Source organism: Hyperolius riggenbachi, chromosome 6, assembly GCF_040937935.1.
Source record: "Hyperolius riggenbachi isolate aHypRig1 chromosome 6, aHypRig1.pri, whole genome shotgun sequence".
NCBI lineage: Eukaryota > Metazoa > Chordata > Amphibia > Anura > Hyperoliidae > Hyperolius > Hyperolius riggenbachi.
The window spans coordinates 154,429,702-154,455,028 of NC_090651.1; the positions used below are offsets into that span (position 1 = coordinate 154,429,702).

The 25,327-nt window shown below is 46.9% G+C and overlaps 1 protein-coding gene across 1 annotated transcript in view; it reads right to left on the minus strand.

The window, feature by feature from the left end:
• Positions 1-25,327, minus strand: part of LOC137521186 (coagulation factor XIII B chain-like) — a 555,357-nt gene that overhangs the window by 18,995 nt on the left and 511,035 nt on the right. The window contains exon 11 of the mRNA XM_068240116.1: positions 452-691. Within this exon, the coding sequence (XP_068096217.1) occupies positions 452-691 (240 nt within the window). The remainder of the gene's footprint in view (positions 1-451; positions 692-25,327) is intronic.

Here is a 25,327-nt window from a genome sequence, read left to right on the forward strand (position 1 = left end):
TCTCCAGTCCACCACACCATGTGGTTCACAGAGAAGACAGCTTTAGACTAAACTAATTAGCCTTTATTCCCTTTCAGGGAACCAGTAAACCTTGGAGGGAATTTGCTTTCTCATCTGAGTAGTGATGGCCAAGAATTACAAAAGATTGTTTGCAGACTTGGCAAATTTTACAGAAAATTGTATGAAATAACCATTCACAGCAAGCCTTATTGACTTTAACGACCGGCAGAATTCTACAATCTTCTGGGTATCTCAGCAGCCACAATCATCATCAAAAAATTTTACGTAAGCGCTTGAAAAAAACTTGTTTTACTATATTTTACCTTTACACATTGAAAAATTCCATGTGGCTAAAGCAATGTTATTGTTGGCAAATACACAAACGCACACAAGCTTCACAAATGTACTATAACATTTATAATTTCCTGATTTGCAATAAATCGCTACTCACTTATACAAGTTGGATAATTCAGTACTGGTTGGGCACTGGCAGGCTTCGGTGGTTTGCTACTCAGTGGTTTGGTACTCGGTGGTTTGGTACATGTTGCCGTTAGTTCACTATCAGCTGAGTATCCGGTCTTACATTTAAACTTGACAATGTCGCCTTCTTCATAATGTTGGTCATCGTTGTATTTTTCATTGAGCTCTAGGAAGTTATCATCAATTTGTTTTTGGATTATGCGACAAAGGCCTATGTAAATGAATGAATGCAGTAAAAACAATCAAAGTTAATCATAATCAATATGAAATAATATATCCAGTAAAACGTTCTTATTTTTAAAGCAGGAAAGTTGTTTGTTTCTCTTTTTTTATTTGTCACATCTTGATACCATGTAGGAGAGAGGACTGCCCGGTGCTGGAGTAGGTAATAGCTTAACTGCACTACTCTACAAACATTATGGCTACTATTTAGTCAACTATTCACCAGCGTTTTCTCACAGATGTTTTCACACCTTTCCAATAAAACATATTTTAAGCCACCAGCAAGCAAGAAAAAACACAAAATAGGTTTCATATTTAAGCCACTTTTTAGTTAATTTTTTATTGCAAGGTGCTAAAAAAATGTTATACCTAAGAAGAAAATGTATTCCCTGAGGAGAGGTGTAGCTGGGGTTTTCAGCACTCAAGGTGCCCTCCCTCAATTGCATTATTAGCTCTCTATTGGTCCTGTGCTGGTAATAATCACTTCTATAGATGCTTAGAATAGTGGTAATCATTAACACACTGTTCCCCATCCCCTTCTTGCACCTCTGACACTGTAGTAGGCCTTGGCAGGCCTACTACAGTGGGCCTGCAAAGGTCCACTGTAGTGCTTGGGGGCGCCAATGTAAAACTTGCATGGGGCCCTCCAGCTCCGTAGCTATGCCACTGAAGGTTAGGTATGTGTCTTTATGGCACACATACTTGCTGCCCTGCCTGCACTGTCTTCCACTCCACTGCCTCCCAGTCCAGTGGCGCCCATCTAAATATTGTAAAATATGGATAAACAGGAAGGGGCAGATCTTTTCCCCTGCTCCCTCCTAAACTCTTTCCAGCTCTCCACTACTTCATGATGAAGAGAGGAGGCCTGAAAGGAGGTGAAGAGTAAGTGGGGAGTGGGCAGAGAGCAAGGGAGAAGTTCCACCTTTTCTTGCTTGTTTCACAGGCTCTGCAGGGGTTGGGGAGGCATTGGGGACAGTGCCTGCAGCCAGAATTTCTTAATGTATGTATACCTCCCAACTTTCAGAGATCAAAAAAAAGGGTCAAATTTAGGACACAGCCCCACCTCACCATTGTTATGGATATGATAATTTGTAAGCAAGATACTATTTTTGTAATTCAAACCACACTGGTTCCTACTTCACCTTTTCAAAAACACTTTTTAGTCTCTCTTCTTTAAGAAATAATAATCCTGGGGGGCGTGGCTAGCAAGCTGGACGGAGAGGACGCTGTGTAGCTGAGCTCCCCACGGAGAGCACTAAAACCGGCTCAAAGTAAGCACATACCACAGACTTCCAAAGGTTAAATGGAAGAGGAGATGCAGCTGGAGGTAGACAACACCAAACGGAGGAAAAGAAGCCCTCCGCAACCCAGGAAAGTCTCAGATTTCTTCAGGGCCCAGCCAGCTCGCAAGACAGACATGACACAAGATGGCTTTGATACCCAGCACGGACCTCACGCGACCTCTAAAACAAACACACAGTCGGAGGAGGCACAAGCTGAACACCATTCGTCACCCTCTGACAGTCCAGCCAAGTCTAGACCCAGAAGGGACTCCTTTGAAGATCAGGTAAACCCTCCAGCCCCAGCCCTGCCCTCACTTAACTCATGTGCAGAGACTATAGAATCCTTCCCTGCCTCTGAAACTGCAGCCACGCAGACATTTATTAAAGACATTCTCCTGTCTTTCAGAACATCACTCATGGCAGATATCTCTGCTTTTACAGCAGATGTACGTGCAGACATTGCATCCTTAGGTGACAGGGTCACAGTCACCAGGCATGGTCGGAATAGCCGATTTCCGTTTCCGACACAATTCCGCATTCCGACATATAGAAATTCCGTTACCGTTCCATTCCGACGGTATACCGGGTCAGTTCCGCGGAATTCCGATTTACACGGAATTCCGTCGGAAAAATTTTAAAATCTCTCTCTCTCTCTCTATCTGTCTTACCCTCTAGACCATGAACCACACTGCATGGAAGTAGGTATCTGTCTTACCCACTAGTAAGGCTGAGGCTGGAGAGGCTGCAGCCTCAGGGCGCAGTGTAGGAGGGGGTGCACAATTCATTCAGCTGTCATTCCCAATTGTGTTTGAAGCAGAAAGAAATAAGAAAAGGTGATACATGGCAGCGACAGCAAGCCAGATAAGTAGAGATTAAGGTGTTGGGGGTGGGGGGGGGGGGGCCTGGGGCACCTCTTAGTGTAATAGCAATCAGTGTGTGACAGCTGGGGTGGGAGGGATGGGGGGGCGCACTTTGCTGTCTCAGCCTTGGGTGCTGAAGGACCTTGTCCCACCTCTGACCACACTACATGCTAAATCCTGGCCCTGAGTGTGGTTGATGGTCTAGAGCAGTGGTCCTCAAACTAAGGCCCGCGGGCCGAATGTGGCCCCCTAAGGCTTTCTTACCGGCCCCCCACACAGAAAATGTATTGCTTATAAATGCAGTCAGCTACATCTTTAAATATTGGTGGTCCACATATGGAATAGCAGTGCAGCACCCCCCATCCACATGGAAGCCAGAAAGCAGAAATTTTGCTGGTTTCCAATCAAATTCCACATCAGGTGACACTGCTGTCCAATTGGCTTGCAGATTGTCACCTGGGTATGCTTCACTGTCTGGTCCGCAAAGACTTCTACATCATTTTATGTTTACTCCGGCCCACCAGCGGTCTGAAGTATGTTGACCCGGCCCTCAACCCAAAATGTTTGGGGACCCCTGGTCTAGAGGGTAAGACAGATACCTACTACACACTAGGTTCTGGGTTCAAATCCCAGCTATGGTATATAAATAAGCATGCTTTTCAAAAAGTACAAATCCTTAATCATGCTACTTTTTCTATCGAATTGATCATAATGGAAGTATGGTTTATGCTACCGGCAGCTTTAGCATGTAGTGTGGGTCATGGTCTAGAGGGTAAGACAGATACCTACTACACACTAGGTTCTGGGTTCAAATCCCAGCTATGGTATATAAATAAGCATGCTTTTCAAAAAGTACAAATCCTTAATCATGCTACTTTTTCTATCGAATTGATGATAATGGAAGTATGGTTTATGCTACCGGCAGCTTTTGCATGTAGTGTGGGTCATGGGCTAGAGGGTAATACAGATACCTACTACACACTAGGTTCTGGGTTCAAATCCCAGCTATGGTATATAAATAAGCATGCTTTTCAAAAAGTACAAATCCTTAATCATGCTACTTTTTCTATCGAATTGATCATAATGGAAGTATGGTTTATGCTACCGGCAGCTTTAGCATGTAGTGTGGGTCATGGTCTAGAGGGTAAGACAGATACCTACTACACACTAGGTTCTGGGTTCAAATCCCAGCTATGGTATATAAATAAGCATGCTTTTCAAAAAGTACAAATCCTTAATCATGCTACTTTTTCTATCGAATTGATCATAATGGAAGTATGGTTTATGCTACCGGCAGCTTTAGCATGTAGTGTGGGTCATGGTCTAGAGGGTAAGACAGATACCTACTACACACTAGGTTCTGGGTTCAAATCCCAGCTATGGTATATAAATAAGCATGCTTTTCAAAAAGTACAAATCCTTAATCATGCTACTTTTTCTATCGAATTGATCATAATGGAAGTATGGTTTATGCTACCGGCAGCTTTAGCATGTAGTGTGGGTCATGGTCTAGAGGGTAAGACAGATACCTACTACACACTAGGTTCTGGGTTCAAATCCCAGCTATGGTATATAAATAAGCATGCTTTTCAAAAAGTACAAATCCTTAATCATGCTACTTTTTCTATCGAATTGATCATAATGGAAGTATGGTTTATGCTACCGGCAGCTTTAGCATGTAGTGTGGGTCATGGTCTAGAGGGTAAGACAGATACCTACTACACACTAGGTTCTGGGTTCAAATCCCAGCTATGGTATATAAGCTGTTTTGAAAATCTGCAATTCCCTACTGCATTGGATGGATGGATGGATGGATGGATGGAGGAGGAGGAGGAGGGAGAGATATTGATTTTTTATGAAATTCCGTCGGAATTATACAATTTCCGCGGAATTCCGTTTGAGAGGTATAGGAATTCCGATTTGACTATCGGAATTAACCTAATTCCGTCCGGAATCACGGAATTTATAATTCCGCGGAATTTTCCGAGCATCCCTAACAGTCACAGATGATAAAATAGAGGAACTCACTAAAGAACACAATGTAACGGTGGATGCTTCCACAGCCCAATCTAATGATATCAGTTGGTTAAAGGCTAAAGCAGCTGATTTAGAGGACCGCAGTCGCCGCAACAATATTAAATTCAGAGGCATTCCGAAGCAAGTACAATCTACTGAACTTAAGCATTTTATTCAAAAGTTAGCGAAGACAGTTCTTCCTGATACTGCAGATATTGAGCTCACGATTGACCGTGCCCACCGCATACCCAAACCTTCACATCTTCCAGACTCAGTTCCTAGAGATGTCTTGGCCAGATTTCTTTTTTACCATGTGAAAGATGATCTTATGAACTCTATTCGTAAATCAGGCTCTTTACCAGATCCGTATGCAAATACCCACCTTTATGCTGACCTGTCTGCAAATACATTATCTCTCAGACGTGACCTACAACCTTTCACTAAAGCTCTTCGCAATATGCAAATTCCCTACAAATGGGGATTCCCGACCAAACTGATTTTTTCTTTTCAAAGCAAGCAGTAGGTTATCTCCTCCACCTCTAATGGCAAGAAACTTTTTCACCAGCTTAAGCTGCAGATTCCTGAGCTAACTGACCACCCTGGCTCCTCCTCTGGCTCTTCTAAATTACAGCAGGAATGGCACCAAAGAGTTAATCGTTAAAAAAAAAGCAACTGTTTGCTCTCCTTCAGGCTCCACTTAGCCCTTTCTCTGTCATTTCACAGAATCCCTGTATTCCCCCCACTGAGTGTGTTCTACGAACTATGACACACATTACAGCTAAAGCTTTTTGCTTTTTGCTAAGTTTTCTAGCACTTAATGTACATTTTATGAAAGTTATAAGTTCATACAAATCTATGTTTTATAAGTCTAGTCACTGTTATGTAGTTGTTTATATTTCAAGGTCTCCATATTCTTTAACTGTACAAGGATGCCATTATTTATGCAATGTATTTCCACATCTGCTTAAAGCTATGTTCCCCTCACAATGCCTTTGAAGATAACATCTTTAAATGTCCGGGGACTCAATTCTCCATATAAGAGACACCTTATGTGGAGGGAAATCATACCCCTAAACCCTCAGATTATCTTTATCCAGGAGACACACCTCCTCGAGAAAGATTCTCATCTCTGTTCTCATAAGGCATATCCTTTAATATATCACAGTACTTTCCAAAAGAAAAAAAGGGGCGTGTTGATGGCCTTCCATAGAGACCTCAAGGTTGATCCTATTACTATTGTCACCGATCCACAGGGAAGGTATATTATTTTTGTTGGCCATATTAATGGGGAATTGCTTACATTAGTCTCTCTTTATGGTCCTAATACATCTCAACAGGCCTTTACTCTGAAACTTTTTGCAAAAATAAAATCTCTCCAAAAAGGTCTATTACTTGTAGGGGGTGATTTCAATGCGTGCCCTTCTAGGTTGGATTCTTCCTCTAAATCACTACATAAAATAACTGTCATAGATAAGCAGATGCATTGGTACAATTTATACGATCCATGGCGCATTCGGCACTCCTCTGAGAGGGATTACTCGTATTTCTCCACTGTTCACAAAACATACTCTAGGATAGATTTCTTCCTTACAGATAAGATACTCCTGCAAAAAGTTTCTGACACCTCAATCAGCCCCCGAATATGTTCCGATCATGCCCCAGTCAGTATTACCCTAGAAGATGGTCTCTCTGTAAACAAACCTTTCCTTTGGAAACTAAACACCTCACTACTGTCTGATGACTCCTTTGTTTGCAAACTATCAGAAGAAATCAAAGAGTTTCTGCAATTCAATCGGACTCCGGAAGTCGGTCTAGATTCTGTCTGGTCTGCTCTTAAAGCCTTCTCTAGAGGCATACTTATAAGACAAGGTTCCCGCATCAAAAAAAAAAGAGATTAGAAAGATATTCCTCATTGCTGTCCCTGATACAGGACAAGGAAAAGCTACATAAAATTTCCCCCAATATATCTTTAGAAAAATAATTGTTCTCACTCAGGCGAGAATTAGCTAATATCCTCCACTCTCAATATGATTACCTACTGCAAAAATCAAAACTTAATTTTTATTCCCAAAGCAACAAGGCTGGAAAATATTTAGCCAACCTTCTACGACATAAACAACTGAAAACAAAAATACACTCCTTGACTAACCCCTCTACCAAAACAATAGTTACGAACCCAAAACATATCGCAGATTTATTCTGCGAATACTATGCAAAATTATATAACCTAAACTCTGACTCAACTACTCATCAACCAACTCCTGAAATAATAGATTATTTTTTGGATTCTATTCAACTCTCCAAGTTATCCTCATCACAGTTAGATACCCTCAACTCCTTCTTTACGGAAAAAGATATTCGTTCCACAATAAAATCCCTTAAACGAAACAAAGCCCCTGGCCCAGATGGCTTCAGCAACGAATATTTAATCAAATTTGCAGATATTTTCTCCCCCTTGTTTACAGATCTATTTAATAAATTTGCCTCCTCGGGCACGATCCCTCCGGAATATTTAAAAGCTATTATTACAGTTATTCCCAAGCCAGGAAAAGATCAAAGTTCTGTGACCAACTTCAGACCGATTTCTTTGCTGAACTCTGATATAAAAGTGTATGCAAAACTATTAGCAAACTGGCTCATGTTAATTACCCCCTCATTATTAGCCCAGGATCAAGTAGGGTTTACAAGAAACCGTCAAGCATCAGATGCTACTAGGAGAATGGCTGCTGCCTTACGCCATGTGGAGCTCTGTCGGGTGCCCTCTCTGTTCCTTACTCTGGATACAGAGAAGGCATTTGACAGGGTCCACTGGCAGTTCTTAAGAGCCACTCTACTCAAATTTGGGTTTTCAGGAACTATTATATCTGCTATTATGGCTTTGTACACCGCTCCCTCTGCCCAAGTCAATGCAGCTGGCTTTATATCCAATTCCTTTTCCATTTCCAATGTAACACGCCAAGGCTGCCCCCTGTCACCTATCATTTTCGTGTTAATCATGGAAACGATTGCCCAAAAAATGCGTTCTAATCCTCTTATTACAGGCGTGCAGTACAAAGGCTCCTCCCATCTCATCAGCCTATTCGCAGATGACGTAGCTTTATTTTTAACAAATCCACTGATTTCCCTCCCATCATTACTGCAAGATTTAACCAGCTTTGCAGATGCATCTCTGTACAAATTGAATCAAAACAAATCTATAGGATTAGGCCTAAACTTATCCAATGATCTAATTTCTAAACTGAGACAAGCATTTGCCTTTTCTTGGGCAGAGGAAGCGGTTCCCTACCTAGGTATTCACCTAACCAGATCTTCATCATCCCTATTTAAGTATAATTTCATTCCGTTACTTTCAGAGGTTAAAAAAGAATGCTCTAGTATGTCTAAATTTCACCTCTCATGGTCAGGCCGAATAGCAGCTTTCAAACTATTTATCCTCCCAAAGATCCTTTACATTTTCCGAAGCCTACATATTCCTATTAATAAAACTTGGTTTATTGATGTTCAAAAATGCATCAACAACTTTGTCTGGAATGGAAAAAAACCTCGTACCTCACACAAGATAATGACCCTATCAAAAAAATTTGGAGGTATGGGTTTACCTTGTATCGCATCATATTATAAGGCTGCAAACCTAGATATGATCAGACACTGGTTGTCTTCAGATAAACCCTGGGTACAACTTGAACAACTCCTCACAGGTGCAAACTTAAGGGACTTACTAACTAGCTTTGTAATGGGGGCAAAATTTCCCCCAAATCCTTATCCTTCCATACAAGCTTTATTAAAAGCCTGGGAAAACTTTTTTAAACACCCCCCCCCCCCCCTCCCAAATCCAACTCCACTGCAATTCAGACTAATTTAAGAGCCATTTAAAAACACACAATTGGTTCGCACTATGGCCAGGGGCCCCGGACCGCTCTCACTGGCCGGGGCCCCAAGGCCAACATGCGGTTAGGGAGGGACCCCTGTGGGAGGGATGCCTGCACGGGGCAGTCCTGCTAGCGATGCAATCTTGCGATGGCGTCCAACTGAAGCCTCCCACCTGAATGCTAATGGCTGCTAGATGTGGTATGGCAGGTAAAGGGTGTATGATAGTGGATCCTGATTGGCTGACGAGCACCTGCTGACCACTTAAATGTAGCTGGATGCATGTACTGCTGTGTTCTATTGCTTGTGTGTGTTGAATTTAGCATTCAGTATGGAGGCAGTGTTGGTGGGTTTTCTGGATGTGAGAGGTCCAGAGCCTGGGTGTGAGAGGTCCAGGCCCACCTGCACTCCCCTCCAGGTATCGCATGTTGGCCTTGGGGCCCCGGCCAGTGAGAGCGGTCCGGGGCCCCTGGCCATAGCGCGAACCAATCGTGTGTTTTAAACATTTTCTTTCAGCTCTAGGACATGGCGGACAGGTGAGCGGTTAGGGAGGGACCCCTGTGGGAGGGATTCCTGCACAGGGCGGTCCTGCTAGAGACGCAATCTTGCGATGGCGTCCAACTGAAGCCTCCCACCTGAATGCTAATGGCTGCTAGATGTGGTATGGCAGGTAAAGAGTGTATGATAGTGCATCCTGATTGGCTGACGAGCACCTGCTGACCACTTAAATGTATCTGGATGCATGTACTGCTGTGTTCTATTGCTTGTGTGTGTTTAATTTAAGAGCCCTCAGATATTTCACACCAGACCTAAACCTGTCGGTATGGAATCAACTGGGAATATCCTCCTTCTCTGACCTTTTTGTAAACAACCAACTCAAATCCTTCAGTTCATTAAGCAGCCAATGCCATCTCCCCCCAAACCAACTCTTTACTTACCACAGACTGTATCATCTGATCTCCTCTAAAAATCTATGTCCACATTCTATACAACCTGAAATGTTAGCCAGGGGCGCCGCGAGGCATAAAGCGAACCAAGCGGTCGCTTGGGGCCTCACAATCTTAGGGGCCTCGGCGGCTCCGTGACGTCGGCGTGACGTCACTTTTTCCCCGCAGCCCCGCCGGGCTGGCAGAGCAGAGCAGGGCTACAGGAAGATGGCCGCCGCCGAAGCCCTGCTCTGGAGACTATGTCTCCAGTACAGGGCTTCGGGTGGCCATCTTCCCGACCCGTAGCCCTGCATGAATCAGCGCGGGAGATTGGAGGAGGAAGCCAGGAAGGGAGCTCCGTGGGAACTGCGCGCCTGAGAAGCCGGCCGGGAGAGGAGACCAGGGAGAGAAGACTTCTGCCAGTGCCAGCCTGCCAGGTGAGTAAATTCTTTTCTTTTTGCAGCCGCAGCCCTAATTGCGAATTTGCGATTGATTTCTGCTGAACTGTGCCCTAATTGCATTTGATATCTGCTGAAAATGTGGCCCTAATTGCGATTGATTTCTGCTGAACTGTGCCCTAATTGCGTTTGATATCTGCTGAAAATGTGGCCCTAATTGCGATTGATTTCTGCTGAACTGTGCCCTAAATGCGTTTGATATCTGCTGAAAATGTGGCCCTAATTGCGATTGATTTCTGCTGAACTGTGCCCTAAATGCGTTTGATATCTGCTGAAAATGTGGCCCTAATTGCGATTGATTTCTGCTGAACTGTGCCCTAAATGCGTTTGATATCTGCTGAAAATGTGGCCCTAATTGCGATTGATTTCTGCTGAACTGTACCCTAAATGCGTTTGATATCTGCTGAAAATGTGGCCCTAATTGCGTTTGATTTCTGCTGAACTCTGCCCTAATTGCGTTTGATTTCTGCTGAAAATGTGCCCTAATTGCGTTTGATTTCGGCTGAAAATGTGCCCTAATTGCGTTTGATTTCTGCTGAAATGTGGCCCAAATTGCGTTTTTATTTTCTGGTGTCTGGGGTAACTGTTGCTGCATTTATTATTTAATGGTCATAGTTGGCTATATTTGCTGTGCTACGGTTAAGCTTCGCCCATACAATGTCATGGCCGCGCCAATCTTTCGGCGCGCTACGCGCGCCTCAATCACCCCAACATCCATTTTTTCCCCGCAAACAGCCCCGCCCCAATCCGCCCTCCTGCTCCACCCACATGTCATGGCCACGCCCACTTATGCGGGATAGCCACACCCATTTTTCGCCGCGAGGATAGGGCCTCTTGCTACAGTCCGCTTGGGGCCACAAAAACCTTAGCTGCACCCCTGATGTTAGCCATGCTTAACTTTAAAGGCCATTATAAAGGTGGCATTTCTGTTTGGTATGAAACAATTAGAACAGGCAAGACTTCACCATTACTACGATACTCCAGAATTTGGTCTACGGACCTTCATAGAGATATCTCGGTACCTCAACTAATCAAATCCAACAACATGATCTCTAGACTGTCCAAATGTAACTCCCACTGGGAAATGTCCCGTAAGATTCTCTATAGATGGTACATAACTCCAAGAAAGATTGCCTCATTTGCACCTAATGCCTCCCCGACTTGCTGGAAATGCAACTCTGCCACCGGTACCTACCTACATATGTTTTGGAGCTGTCCTAAAGTCTCACCACTTTGGACAGAAGTGGAATCTCATATTAGCAGAACATGCCTTCCTGGCTTCAAATTATGCCCTTCTTTAGCATTATTGATGGTTGACATAGATACCCATTATTGCCCATCTCATCCTGAACACACTCTATACAATCTCTTCGAACTGTAAATCCCAGGAAAACTTGGTATTTCGACATGTACTATCCTCTAACTGTTCAAACATCCAACTAGAGCAAAAGATCAGAACTAGATTAGGAGTTAAATCTGAACACTACATTATCCCTAAATCGTGGTTATAAACCCCTGGCTTAGGTTTATGTATATGCAATTTTCTTCTCTATATTCAATGATGACATCAGAGTCTGTCATTAGCTAATAATGCTTAGACCTTGGTTTGTTATGTCTGTTCCTTCTGTTCTATATGTTAAGGTTAAAGGTTATTACTTATAGCCATTTCTCTTCTTGGAAACCAACTACAAGTCAAACCAGAAGATATACCTACACTGGCGGGTGGCCTTATGGCCATCTGGTCCCGCCGGTTTTAGTAATTAGGCTCACCCCCCTTGATGACTACCCTAAGGGTTGTGTAAATGTCAGATAAGGGGCTCTTCTCCTGATTAATGACTTGTCCTGTTAAGTATAAGGATGTTACCTCTCTTTCATTGTTCCGCATTTGTACAATGAGCTGTATATCCCAATAATTTGTAGTGAACTGCCTATCTTACCTGTTACAATTTACAATAAAAAACTTTGTATAACGAAAAAAAGAAATAATAATCCTCCCTGTAAAAAGCAGCAGCCTAGTCCTAGCCTGCCCTAGTAGTATCATTTTCCTAATTAATCGAGAAAATTCTGCAAATAAAGTAAAGGAGACTCAGCACTACACCCTGTTTGGCATGATCAAAAGTAGTGATAGGAGATGAGGGAAGAGAGTGGCAAGGAAGCAGAGGATGATAGTGACTTTCTACTCCATAGAGCACAGCCAGTATCAGAAAGCACAGGAAGGCACACTGGCCAGCTTCATGATTTACAAGAGGAAGAGGATGAGGAAGAAGTAGACAGGAAGAGGGCTTTCCCTCTTTCTGTGCACTGACATTCCCTCAGTCATCATTGGGTACCAGAAAAACTAAAAGAAAGGCACGGACTCCGGCACTCCACAGGAACTCTTCTTTTATTGATGCCACAAAGCAACTAATACAGAAAGAAAGCCCCTCTGTCTACAGCTGTTTCACGTGAAGTTCACGCCTCTTCAGGACACGTGGGGTGGGTACCAGGGTTGCTCATCACAAACTCGTGATCACGGCTAGCCCATGATCATGAGCACTTTTTTAGAATCACGGGCTTGGTATTCGGATCTCGTGATTGATCACAATCATGGGTCCGAATTCGAGTGCACCTGTGATTGGACTCGAATTCCGGCCTGTGAATCCGGATGATGTGCGGTATCCAGGGGATGACGTCATTGGGCCAATCAGAAGGCCCCCAGTTGAGGTCCAAGCAACCAATCAGAGGAGGGGAGCCTGGCCCTCCCCTCCTCTATATAAAGCGGCGGCCATCTTGAGGAACTCGTCCTTGCTTGTGGCTCTTTGGTACTGAAAGCATCTCCAGTGCTGCTGTTCATCTGAGCAAGTGCTTTTCACTGTTTAACACAGCGTTTTGCATCCTAAACACATTTATTACACATATATTGTATTGCTTTATAGATAAATAGTGATCGGAGTGTTATAGTTTTCAGTCGGCTAGTGTAGTGTATACTGTATACTGTGCTAGGCTAGCTGTTGTGTAGGCTACCCCTGCTAGCCTAGGTAGCCTTAACCTACTAGCCTGTAGGTAGGTTAGGGATTAGTTAGTTGTTGTGTTTATATTGGGAACTACTATGGTTTTTAATGTGGTTGTTCTCTCTTCTGCCTGGATCCCCTAAATTTTTGGGGGGGCCGTGCTGAGGTTCGACCAAACACCATTCTTTTCTTATAGAAAACATTGTGTGTATTTGTTAGACCACTTTCCTTCTTTGTTCCTTAATGTATAGATAGGGATACACTTGTATCACTTTGAGCAATTTGGGGATGGTTGCTACTGTGGTCTAGTATGCAACCTATATTATTAAGATGACTTTTATATTTACACACTTCACATTGTTTCTGCTATTAATTTATAGATTACGTAGTGAACACATTGTTCCACACATATGCGCAGGGCTGCGGTTTGCGGCGATGCACGTAGGTTAGTGGATATTGGGTGTTCACCATTATACACATATTTTCTTTGTCACTTTTGCAACTTTTTGGTCGCATGCGGTGAAATTTTTTTTACGCATGCGCCTTGTACTAATACGTACGCTTTTATGCATTATGACGCTCCCATACGTCATACATTTTGTGTATTTTTTACGCATGCGCTTTGTGGTAATACAGATGTTTTTACGCGTCTTGACGCTCCCACACACCGCACACCTTGGATACTCTTTTTACGCATGCGCCTTGTAATAACCCGTATGTTTTTAAGCGTTATGATGCTCCCCCACATCGTATACTTTGATATATTTTCATGTGTGCGGCTTATGATGCACGCGGACATTTTTACGTGTCTGCGGCATTTTTATGCGTCGCGCTGTGACATATGGGATGCAACGCCTGAAATGGCATTGCCTGCTTTCCAGAAGCTTGCCTGTGGTTTGCAGGTGGCGTTTTTTGATGCCAGCAAGCTTTCATATCACATTGGATGGTAAGTATATACAAATTGGTTTCAATATATGGTTTATAATAACCACTTTGAAGTTTTTTAACATTTAATATGTATTTAGAATTGCAACACTTCCTTGTTTTTCTTTGTAACAACTAATGGGATCTATTGAGGGGTATTTCCTCTTCCTTTTTGTAACAACCAATGGGATCTAATGAGGGGTATTTCCTCTTCCTTTTTGTAACAACCAATAGGGTCGTTTGGGGAGTGATCTGTTTTTAGCTCAACCCCTTCCCCTTATTCAGTAGTCTATAAATTTGGTGCCAGCCGCCTGCACTCTTGATCCCCTGATAACGCAAGACTGCGAAACCGGTCGGTAGGGAGACAGGCGGCACCTTTTATACTTTCTTACTGGTTGTGGACCAGCATACAAGCGCAATATTATTTCGGGGTTCCCATTGCTTGGGCCCTGTATGTAAGTCCTACTGAATTTTATTTATCTTTTATGGCTATGTGCTATGGTTTTTAATAAACGGGTTACACTTAGATCTACCGTTTATTTGCATGTTTTACTGGCTCTGATTTTCCGGATGGTGTACCCGAACTAACCTAAGGATTTTTGGAAGTCTTGGATCCTGGGTGATTCCTGCCTCCTGGTCCCTTTTTCCTCTGAATGCGAGACATACAACCTTATAACGTGGGTTGTCAGCAGTTGGTAAGCTCCCTCTAATCCTTTGGGTGAAAGTCTACCACTTGGATATGAGAATTTTATGACCACTTTGGTGAAATACAATTGAATGTGAAACAGTGGATTCACTTACGATCTGCGCTGATCTTTTAATTAGTTTTTAGCTGCTGTCACTTATCTGATCGCTAGAGCCCACAGTGATGAGCTGCTGACCCCCTCCTGTCCTTGGTGTTGTCCTCTGTGTGTCCAGCGCCCTGATCGATTCCCCCTCTGTGAAGATAACAAGGTTCCAAGGATAAGGTATGTGATGTCCCCGGCTGCCGCTGCTTGTTATTTTCACAGAGGGGGAATAGATCAGGATGCCGGACACACAGAGGACAACACCGAGGACAGGAGGGGGCCAGCAGCTCATCACCGCAGGGCTCCAGCTATCAGGTGAGTGACAACGGCTGCCACTGCCGCTAATTGCATTCATGCAGCAGGACATAGGACATGGAGGGGGACATCAGGAAGACACAAATGGGGATATAAGGGGTACATTGGAAGGACACAAAGGGAGACATATTAAGGACTTAAAGGGGGACATATGGAGGACATAAAGGGGGATATTTAGAGGACACAAAGGGAGACATATTAAGGACTTAAAAGGGGGCCATATGGAGGACATAAAGGGGGATATTTGGAGGACACAAAGGGGGGCATTTGGAGGACACAAAGGGGGAAATCTGGAGGACACAAAGGGGAACATCAGGAGGACACAAAGGGGGTATCAGAAAGGGGACATCAGTAGGACACATAGGGATATATCAGGTTGATACAAAGAGGGATATAAAGTAGGCATTAGGAGGACACCAAGGGGACAGGAGGAGGGCACCAAAGGACACAATAATTAGGGGAAGAACATCTACAAGATGCCCCTGGACCATAGACGCACCAGGTTTAGTTGTTTTTTTCCCCAATTGTTGCCCTCTAAACCCAGGTGCGTCTTATAGCCCGGTGCGTCTTATAATCCAAAAAATATGGTGCATTTTTTTTCTCATTGTATAATATAATATTGTGCAATGTCTGGCAGAGGTAGAAGCATCACCAGGAGAGGCAGCACCATTGCCGCCACCACTGCTGGCAGGTCTGTGACTGGTCCGCCGCCAGCCACTGGCAGCACAGTTGTGGAGGAGGGAGCAGAGGAGCCGCAGCAGCATGTTGCGCCCATCTTTTCACTGGGTTGTAATCACACTCGCCGGCCCATTGACAAGAGTCAGGCACAGGCTGTCGTGGAACTGATGGCAGAGCAGCAGGCCACCGGTTCCAGCCAGACATCCAGCGAGACCACCACCAGCACTCTGGTCCACAGCAGCAGCTGCCCACCACCACTTGAGGTCATGCTGACCCCAGGGGCCAGCCTGCCCTCACTGAGCTTGCTGTTTACCCCAAGGACCGCAAGCAACTTGAGGGCTGTTGTGGCGGAGTTTGAAGAGAAGATGATGGGGACAGGTGAGGAGGAGTTTGAGATGGAGGAGGTTGTTGACGAACAACAACTTGATTTTGATGAGGAGGAAGAGGGGCCTGATCCAGGGAATGTTGGGGCAGAAGAGGTGGTTGGGGGCTCAGAGGTCCTGTTTCAGGAGGAGGAGGAGGATGATGATGATGATGAGGTGTGGGACTGTCCCTATGTGCCACAGTTGGGTGAAGGCAGCTCGGAGAAGGTGGCTCTGGCACAGAGGCGCAGCAGCATGGCAACCAGGGTCAGGGCCAGCAGTTGGCATGGAAGGTAGGAGCCACAGCTTGCTGCTTCAGCCGGTACCACCACCACCCGCACCAGTCAGCCCCCAACCTGAGGGAGAAAAGCACAGCCTTCAAGCTGGAAGGGACAGTTCACATCTCCAATCTGGCGTTTTTTTCCATGTGTCCAACGCGGATGAGAGCCAAGCAATTTGCAACAGCTGCAGGGCCAGCCTAAGCAGAGGTTGTGATCTGGCAAAGATGGGTACCTTGAGCCTGCAGACCAGGCATTATCACAACTATCAGGAGTATTACAGGCTGAAGCACAGAGGCGCTGGTAGTTGTCAGAGAAAGAGACCCACTGCACAGCCTGAAGCAGCAGCAGTATCAGCAGCAGGAGCAGAGAAACTCACTGACCCCCCCCCCCCCCCCACACACACACACACACACTCTGCCGCTCCCGCCGCGATTGGGGCTGGTTCGGGCAGCCAACTCCTTAGTGGCCTCCTCTCTGATCCCTCCACAGTTGCCTCCTCATCTTCCTGTGCAGGCTAACGCCACTAGACCCTCCTCAGCGAGTCCTTTCCCGGTGTGACCAAGGCTCTGTCTCCCAGCCACAGGCACATCTGGATGCTGAACGGGTTGCTTGCCCGGGCCATGTTCTCCCAGCTCCTGCCATACTCCTTTGTGCAGGAGGGGAGTGACATGAGAGCACTCCTGCAGTATGGGACCCTGGAAAGGCGAATCCCCAGCTGTCACTACTTCTCCCACATGGAGATCCCAGCACTGCACCAGTTCATGTTGGCAAACGTGGCCTGTTTGCTCGAGCGGCTGGTTGAGCAGAGGAGGGCTGTCAGCCGACACATCGTTGATGCGACTTTTTCCGGCACCACCAACATCCAGGTCCTCTCCAATGCACAGGGTTGGCTCCCTTCCTGCAGGTTACCAACATGGTGAGCCGGGAACGGCTATGGTTTGTCTGCTGGACAGGACCCTGTTTGATCTGCTGGAAGAGGGAGAGGAGGCCCTGACCCAACTGGATCAGCAGGTGGCTGCACAGTTCACCTCTCAGGAGGACTTTAAATTGTTGGAGGAAGAGTTGGAGGTCCTTGACCTTGCTTTTTGAGGGGGACAAGCCGAGCACAGCTGCAGTGGTGCGAGGGTGGAGAGGGCAGGACGAAGCTCAGGGACCAGAGGAGGCAGACAGCGATGTTGTCTCTGGGGGTGACGAAGACCCTGATGTCTCTGCTGTCTCTCACCTGTTCCCCATGGCAGTGCACATGCTGCAGTGCCTGCACATGGACCCTAGGGTAATCCAGATGCATGCTCGGGAGGACATTTGGATCAGCATGATCCTGAAACCACAGCTGAAGGGGAAGGTGGGTCAGTTCCTGCCTGCTGGAGACCATGAGCGCAGACAAGGGAGTTCCAGAGGGTCCTTGTTCACCGATTGGAGGAAGCCTTCCCCCAGCCTTCCACCTCCTCTGTCCCTGTTCAGCCAGCACAGCAGCCAGTGCCTGCGGCAAGCAGTAGCAGAAGCAGGCGCCCAGGAGACCTTCTGTCTCTGACTAAGGCACTCTACATGATGGTAGAGCTGCCGAGAGAGGAGGTGCCTGCAGCATCATCCTCCTCTCAAAGTCAGAGCCAGCGCCTGGCCCGGATGGTGGCAGACTACATGGGGCCCTTCAGAAGGCTTGACTCCAAGACCCCTGTGGACCCCAAGGAGTATTTGGTTAAGCGCTTGGAGATCTGGAGGGAGCTGGCGCAGTATGCCCTGGAAAAACCGGCTTGCCCCCCTTTCAGCATGCTGTCTGAGAGGTGCTTCAGTGTGGCCGGTGGCATGGTCACTGAGATGTGCTGTAGTCTGTGGACAGACTGACCTTCCTGAAGATCAACCAGGTCTGGATTGAAGGCACGTTCCTGGCCCCTGCTGTCAGGGGACATGAGATGGCTGGGAATGGTTTTTGCACACCAACCTTTAGTTTCCTGGTAATTCGGCCTGTTTTTTATTAGGTGCTGTGGTACCACCGTTAGGTGCCATGGCCTATGCTGCTTGCTGTCCCAAATGTATGAGCACTCCTCCTCCTGCTGCTTTTTCCTCTTGCTGTCTGTGTTCCCACCGCCAGGGTCCATAAAATTATGTGCTACTGCCGTGCGCCCCCAGCTAATACGTCACTACAATAGATTGTTGTAAAAAAACACAAAAAAAAATGAGGTGTCTGGGTTAAAAACTGTGATGTCCCAATTGTGTATTGGACACAATGTTGGCTTCACTACTACTGTCTGGAACCTCCTGGTGTTATGTTTACAGCCGTGGTACCACCGCTAGGTGCCATGGCTCATTATATTACCTGCTGCCACACGTTACTCCTCCTCCTCCTCCTGCTGCTTTAACCTCCTGCTGTCTGTGCTCCCACCACCAGGGTCCACAGAATAAGGTGCTGCTACCATGCACCACTAGCTATTACGCCACTACAATAGCTATATTTTGTTGCTGAATTTTTTTTTGGGAGGTGTCTGTGTTGAAAACTGTGCTTTCCCAGTTGTGTATTGGAACCAATGTGGGCGTCACGACCTCTGTCTGGAACATGCTGCAGTTTAATTTCAGCCGTGGTACCACCGCTAGTTGACATGGTCTATTATTGCCTGCTGCCACACGATGTTACGCCTTCTCCTCCTGCTGCTGCTTTTACCTCCTGCTGTCTGTGCTCCCACCGCCAGGGTCCACAGAATTATGCGCTGCTGCCATGCACCACTAGCTATTACGCCACTACAATAGCTATACATTAATTTCAGCTGTGGTACCACCGCTAGGTGCCATGGCCTATTATTGCCTGCTGCCACACATTCCTCCTCCTCCTGCTGCTGCTTTTACCTCCTGCTGTCTGTGCTCCCACCGCCAGGGTCCACAGAATAAGGTGCTGCTGCCATGCACCACTAGCTATTAGGCCAGTACAATAGTTATATTTTGTTGTTGAAAAAAAAAATTCTGAGGTGTCTGGGTTGAAAACTGTGCTGTCCCAGTTGTGTATTGGATGCAATGTGGGCTTCACAACCGCTGTCTGGAACCTCCTGCTGTTTAATTTTAGCCGTGGTAGCACCGCTATGTGCCATGGCCTATTATTGCCTGCTGCCACACAACGTTACTCCTTCTCCTCCTGCTGCTTTTACCTCCTGCTGTCTGTGCTCCCACCTCCAAGGTCCACAGAATTATGCACTGCTGTCATGCGCCACTAGCTATTAAGCCACTACAATAGATATATATTGTTGTAGAAAAAATCTGAGGTGTCTGGGTTAAAAACTGTGCTGTCCCAGTTGTGTATTGGACACAATGTGGGATTCACGACAGCTGTCTGGAACCTCCTGCTGTTTAAATTCAGCCGTGGTACCACCGCTAGGCAGTGGTGTACCTAGGGCACTTGACACCCGGTGCTTGGAATTAAATTACACCCCCCCCAACCATAGTTTGATCCCTCCTGTATATGGCCAATGTATTTATGACTGAGTGACCCCCAGGTGCACACACGCATACAGACACACGAGAGAGAGAGAGGACAGGAGAAATAAACAGAGACAGGAGAAAGAGAGCGGAGAGAGACAGGAGGGAGAGACAGAGCAGAGAGAGAGAGAGACAGAGCAGAGAGAGAGAGAGAGAGAGAGAGAGAGAGGTGGGAGAGACAGGGCAGAGAGAGAGAGACAAAGCAGAGAGAGAGAGAGAGAGAGATACAAAGCAGAGAGAGAGAGAGACAGGAGGGAGGGAGAGCAGAGAGAGAGTGAGAGAGAGAGAGAGACAGGAGGGAGAGACAGAGCAGAGAGAGAGAGGGGGACAGGAGGGAGAGACAGAGCAGAGAGAGAGAGAGACAAAGCAGAGAGAGAGAGAGAGAGAGGAGGGAGAGAGAGCAGAGAGAGAGAGAGAGAGAGAGAGAGAGAGACAGGAGGAAGAAACAGAGCATAGAGGAATGGAGAAGTGACATAAAGAATTCCAAGAAACTCGCTGTATATCAATTACTTTCAGAGGGAGTACACAATGGCTCCATATCTGGAGAGGCTACACCACCACAAAGACAGACAGGCCTTGAGTCTGTACCGTCTGAGTGCCCACAGCCTGGAGATAGAGACAGGGCGGCACAGACAGACATGGAAGCCCCGGGAGGAGAGACTGTGCAGACAATGCGACCAGGAGGTCTTGGAGGATGAGGCCCACTTCCTGCTACACTGCAGCAAATACGCACCTGTAAGGACCGCCCACTTCCAGAGACTCTCCGCCCACATCCAGGATTTTACCTCCACAGATGAAGAGAGGAAACTCTACATCCTACTGGGGGAGGAGGAAACAACCTTGCAAATAGCTGCCCGATATGTCACAGCCTGCCACCAACGGAGAGGAACATGATACCACATGAACTGTATTCCCCCAATACCCCCCTATGGACTGTATATTCCAGTCCCCCATGCTGTCCCTTACATCCTCCACACACCTATGGACTATATACCCCAACCCCCTTTATCCTTCCCTTATTCCCACAATCCCCCCTCCCCATGTTAATGTTTTGTTTTGCTTTGGCAATGCTAAATGTATTTGGTCCTGCCAATAAAGCTTTTTTGGATTTGGATTTGGAGAGAGACAGGAGGGAGAGACAGAGCAGAGAGAGAAAGAGAGAGAGACAGAGCAGAGAGAGAGAGAGAGAGAGAGAGACAGGAGAGAGAGACAAAGCAGAGAGAGGGAGAGAGAGAGAGAGACAGGAGGGAGAGGCAGAGCAGAGAGAGAGAGAGAGAGACAGAAGGGAGAGACAGAGCAGAGAGAGAGAGAGAGAGAGCAGTGAGAGAGAGAGAGAGAGAGAGAGCAAGAGAGAGAGAGAGAGAGAGAGAGAGAGAGAGAGAGAGAGAGAGAGAGAGAGAGAGCAGTAGAGGCCCTGAAGACTCTCCGCCCAAATCCCAGATTTCACCTCCACAGATGAGGAGAGGAAACTCTATATCCTATTGGGGGAAGAGGAAAAAACTGTGCAAATAGCAGCCCGATATATCACTGCCTGCCACCAAATGAGAGGAACAGGATATCACATGGACTGTATAACCCCATACTCCCCTCCCCTATGGACTGTATGCCTATACCCCCCTCCCCTATGGACTATATATCTCATCCCCCTTTAACATCCAGTACATCCTCCACACTCCTATGGACTGTATACCTATATCCTTCCCTTATTCCCACAATCCCCCCCCCCCCCCCCATATGTTAATATTTTGTTTTGCTTTGGCAATGCGAAATGTATTTGGTCCTGCCAATAAAGCTTTTTTGGATTTGGATTTGAAGAGAGAGAGAGCAGAGAGAGAGAGAGACAGGAGGGAGATAGAGCAGAGAGAGGAGCATAGAGAGAGAGAGACAGGAGGGAGAGACAGAGCAGAGTGAGCAAGAGAGACAGGAGGGAGAGACAGAGCAGAGCAAGCGAGAGAGACAGGAGGCAGAGACAGAGCAGAGCAAGCGAGAGAGACAGGAGGGAGAGGCAGAGCGACAGTGAGAGACAGGTGGGAGAGACAGAGCAGAGCGAGAGAGACGTCGGAGGGAGAGACAGAGCAGAGAGAGAGAGAGAGACAGAAAGGAGGGAGAGAGAGCAGAGAGAGAGAGAGAGAGAGAGAGAGACAGGAGGGAGAGAGAGCAGAGAGAGAGAGACAGGAGGGAGATGCAGAGAGAGAGAGAGAGAATGAGAGACAGGTGGGAGAGAGAGAGAGGTGGGAGAGAGAGAGAGAGAGAAACAGGTGGGAGAGAGAGAGAGACAGATGGGAGAGAGAGAGAGAGAGAGAGAGGTGGGAGAGAGAGACAGGTGGGAGAGACAGAGAGAGACAGGAGGGAGAAACAGGAGGGAGAGACAGAGAGAGACAGGAGGGAGAGACAACTAGAGAGACAGGAGGGAGAGACAGAGAGACAGGAGGGAGAGACAGAGAGAGAGACAGGAGGGAGAGACAGAGCAGAGTGGCCCAGCTGATTGGGTGATGAGCAGCCGAGAGGAAGCAGCGGCAGCAGTGGCTTACATGGTCTCAGCGGTGGGCCAGCCTCCCTTCTCTAGGTTTCCCATGAGTCTGCCTGGAAGGGGGAGCAGTGCACTGGCATCGCTTGGCAGCATCTGATTCCCCCAGGTAGCGGCAGCGCAGCGGCGGCAGCAGCAGCAGGAAGGGACCCTGCAAATATACGATCCTCCTCACGGCAGAGATCCCAATCACATGTGCAGCCCCAGGCGGACTGGCTTCCGCAAGGTTGAACTAACCACGGAGTTGACGGAGGCGGGCAAACGGGAGTCTGAGCAATGAAAAGAAGAGAGGCGGGGCACTTTCTGCTGGCTTTATCTGAAATGGGCAGGGCTGGCCTCTGTGACACCCCTTTCCCGCCTGTCACCCGGTGCGCCACGCCCCTGTGCGCTCAATGGACATTACGCCACTGCCGCTAGGTGCCATGGTCTATTATTGCCTGCTGCCACATGATGTTACTCCTGCTCCTCCTGCTGCTGCTTTTACCTCCTGCTGTCTGTGCTCCCACCGCCAGGGTCCACAGAATTATGCCCTGCTGCCATGCACCACTAGCTATTATGCCACTACAATAGCTATATATTGTTGTAAAAAAAATTCTGAGGTGTCTGTGTTAAAAACTGTACTGTCTCAGTTGTGTATTGGACACAACGTGGGCTTCACGACCGCTGTCTGGAACCTCCTGCTGTTTAATTTCAGCTGCAGCACCACCGCTAGTTGCCATGGCCTATTATTGCCTGCTGCCACACTTTACTCCTCCTCCTCCTCCTGCTGCTGCTTTTACCTCCTGCTGTCTGTGCTCCCACCGCCAGGGTCCACAGAATAAGGTGCTGCTACCATGCACCACTAGCTATTACGCCACTACAATAGCTATATTTTGTTGTTGAAAAAATTTTTTGGGAGGTGTCTGGGCTGAAAACTGTGCTGTCCCAGTTGTGTATTGGATGCAATGTGGGCTTCACAACCGCTGTCTGGAACCTCCTGCTGTTTAATTTCAGCCCTGGTAGCACCGCTATGTGCCATGGCCTATTATTGCCTGCTGCCACACAACGTTACTCCTTCTCCCCCTGCTGCTGCTGCTTTTACCTCCTGCTGTCTGTGCTCCCACCTCCAAGGTCCACAGAATTAGGCACTGCTGCCATGCGCCACTAGCTATTATGCCACTACAATAGCTATATTTTGTTGTTACATTTTTTTTGAGGTGTCTGGGTTAAAAAGTGTGCTGTCCCAGTTGTGTATTGGACACAATGTGAGCTTCACGACTGCTGTCTAAAACCTCCTGCTGTTTAATTACAGTGGTACCACCACTAGGTGCCATGGCCTATTATTGCCTGCTGCCACACGTTGCTCCTCCTCCTCCTGCTGCTGCTTTTACCTCCTGCTGTCTGTGGTTCCACCACCAGGGTCCACAGAATAAGGTGCCACTGCCATGCGCCACTAGCTATTACGCCACTACAAAAGCTATATTTTGTTGTTGAAAAAAAAATTCTGAGGTGTCTGGGTTAAAAACTGTGCCATCCCAGCTGTGTATTGGACACAATGTGGGCTTCACGACCGGTGTCTGGAACCTCCTGCTGTTTAATTTCAACCGAGGTACTACCGCTAGGTACCATGGCCTATTATTGCCTGCTGCCACACAATGTTACTCTTCCTCCTGCTGCTGCTTTTTCCTCCTGCTGTCTGTGCTCCCACCGCCAGGATCCACAGAATTATGAGCCACTAGATATTACGCCACTACAAAAGCTATATATTGTAGTATAAAAAATCTGAGATGTCTGGGTTAAAAACTGTGCTGTCCCGGTTGTGTATTGGACACAATGTGGGCTTCACAACTGCTGTCTGGAACCTCCTGCTGTATAAATACAGCCGTGGTACCACTGCTAGGTGCCATATCCTATGAATGTCTGCTGCCACACAACGTTACTCCTCCTCCTCCTCCTGCTGCTGCTTTAATCTCCTGCTGTCTGTGCTCCCACCACAATGTCCACAGAATTATGCGCTGCTGCCATATACCATTAGCTATTACGCCACTACAATAGCTATATTTTGTTGCTAAAAAAAATTCTGAGGTGTCTGGGTTGAAAACTGTGCTGTCCCAGTTGTGTATTGGACACAATGTGGGCTTCACGACCGCTATCTGGAACCACCTGCTGTTTAATTACAGCGGTGGAACCACCGCTAGGTGCCATGGCCTACGCTGCCTGCTGCCACACGTTACTCCTCCTCCTCCTGCTGCTGCTTCTACTACCTGCTGTCTATGCTCCCACTGCCAGGGTCCACAGAATAAGGTGCTGCTGCCATGTGCCACCAGTAATTATGCCACAAATTTAACTATGCTATTGCAGAAAAATTAAATCTCCAGATTGGAATCTCCTGCTTGGAAGGCGGAGCTCCACTCCGACTTCAGTCTTCAGTCTCCTGGCAGCGATCACCGCTCGGAGACTGTTAGATGGCAAAACCAGCGTCTATAAACATTGTACAGCACTGCGATCTGCAGCAGCGTTGTACTGGGGACAGCCATGTGACACAGCTGTCCCCTCAGTGATCCGCTGTCATAGGCTGCCGATCACGCTGATTGGCTGGCGGGGGGAGGGAAGGAGCGGGGGAAAAAAAGAAATATTTTAAAAATAATAAAATAAATATTTATTAAAAAAAAAAAAACACGGGGGAGCGATCAGACCCCACCAACAGTGAGCTCAGTTGGTGGGGAGAAAAAGGGGGGAAGGGAGGAATCACTTGTGTGCTGAGTTGTGCGGCCCTGAAGCTTGGCCTTAAAGCACACTACGGTGCTCAAGTGGTTAAAGGCCATTCATGATTACGACTTGTGATTCCGGATTCAAAGCCTAATTTTAACTCAATCACGACCGAATCCGTATTTAAGCACACTCAGATT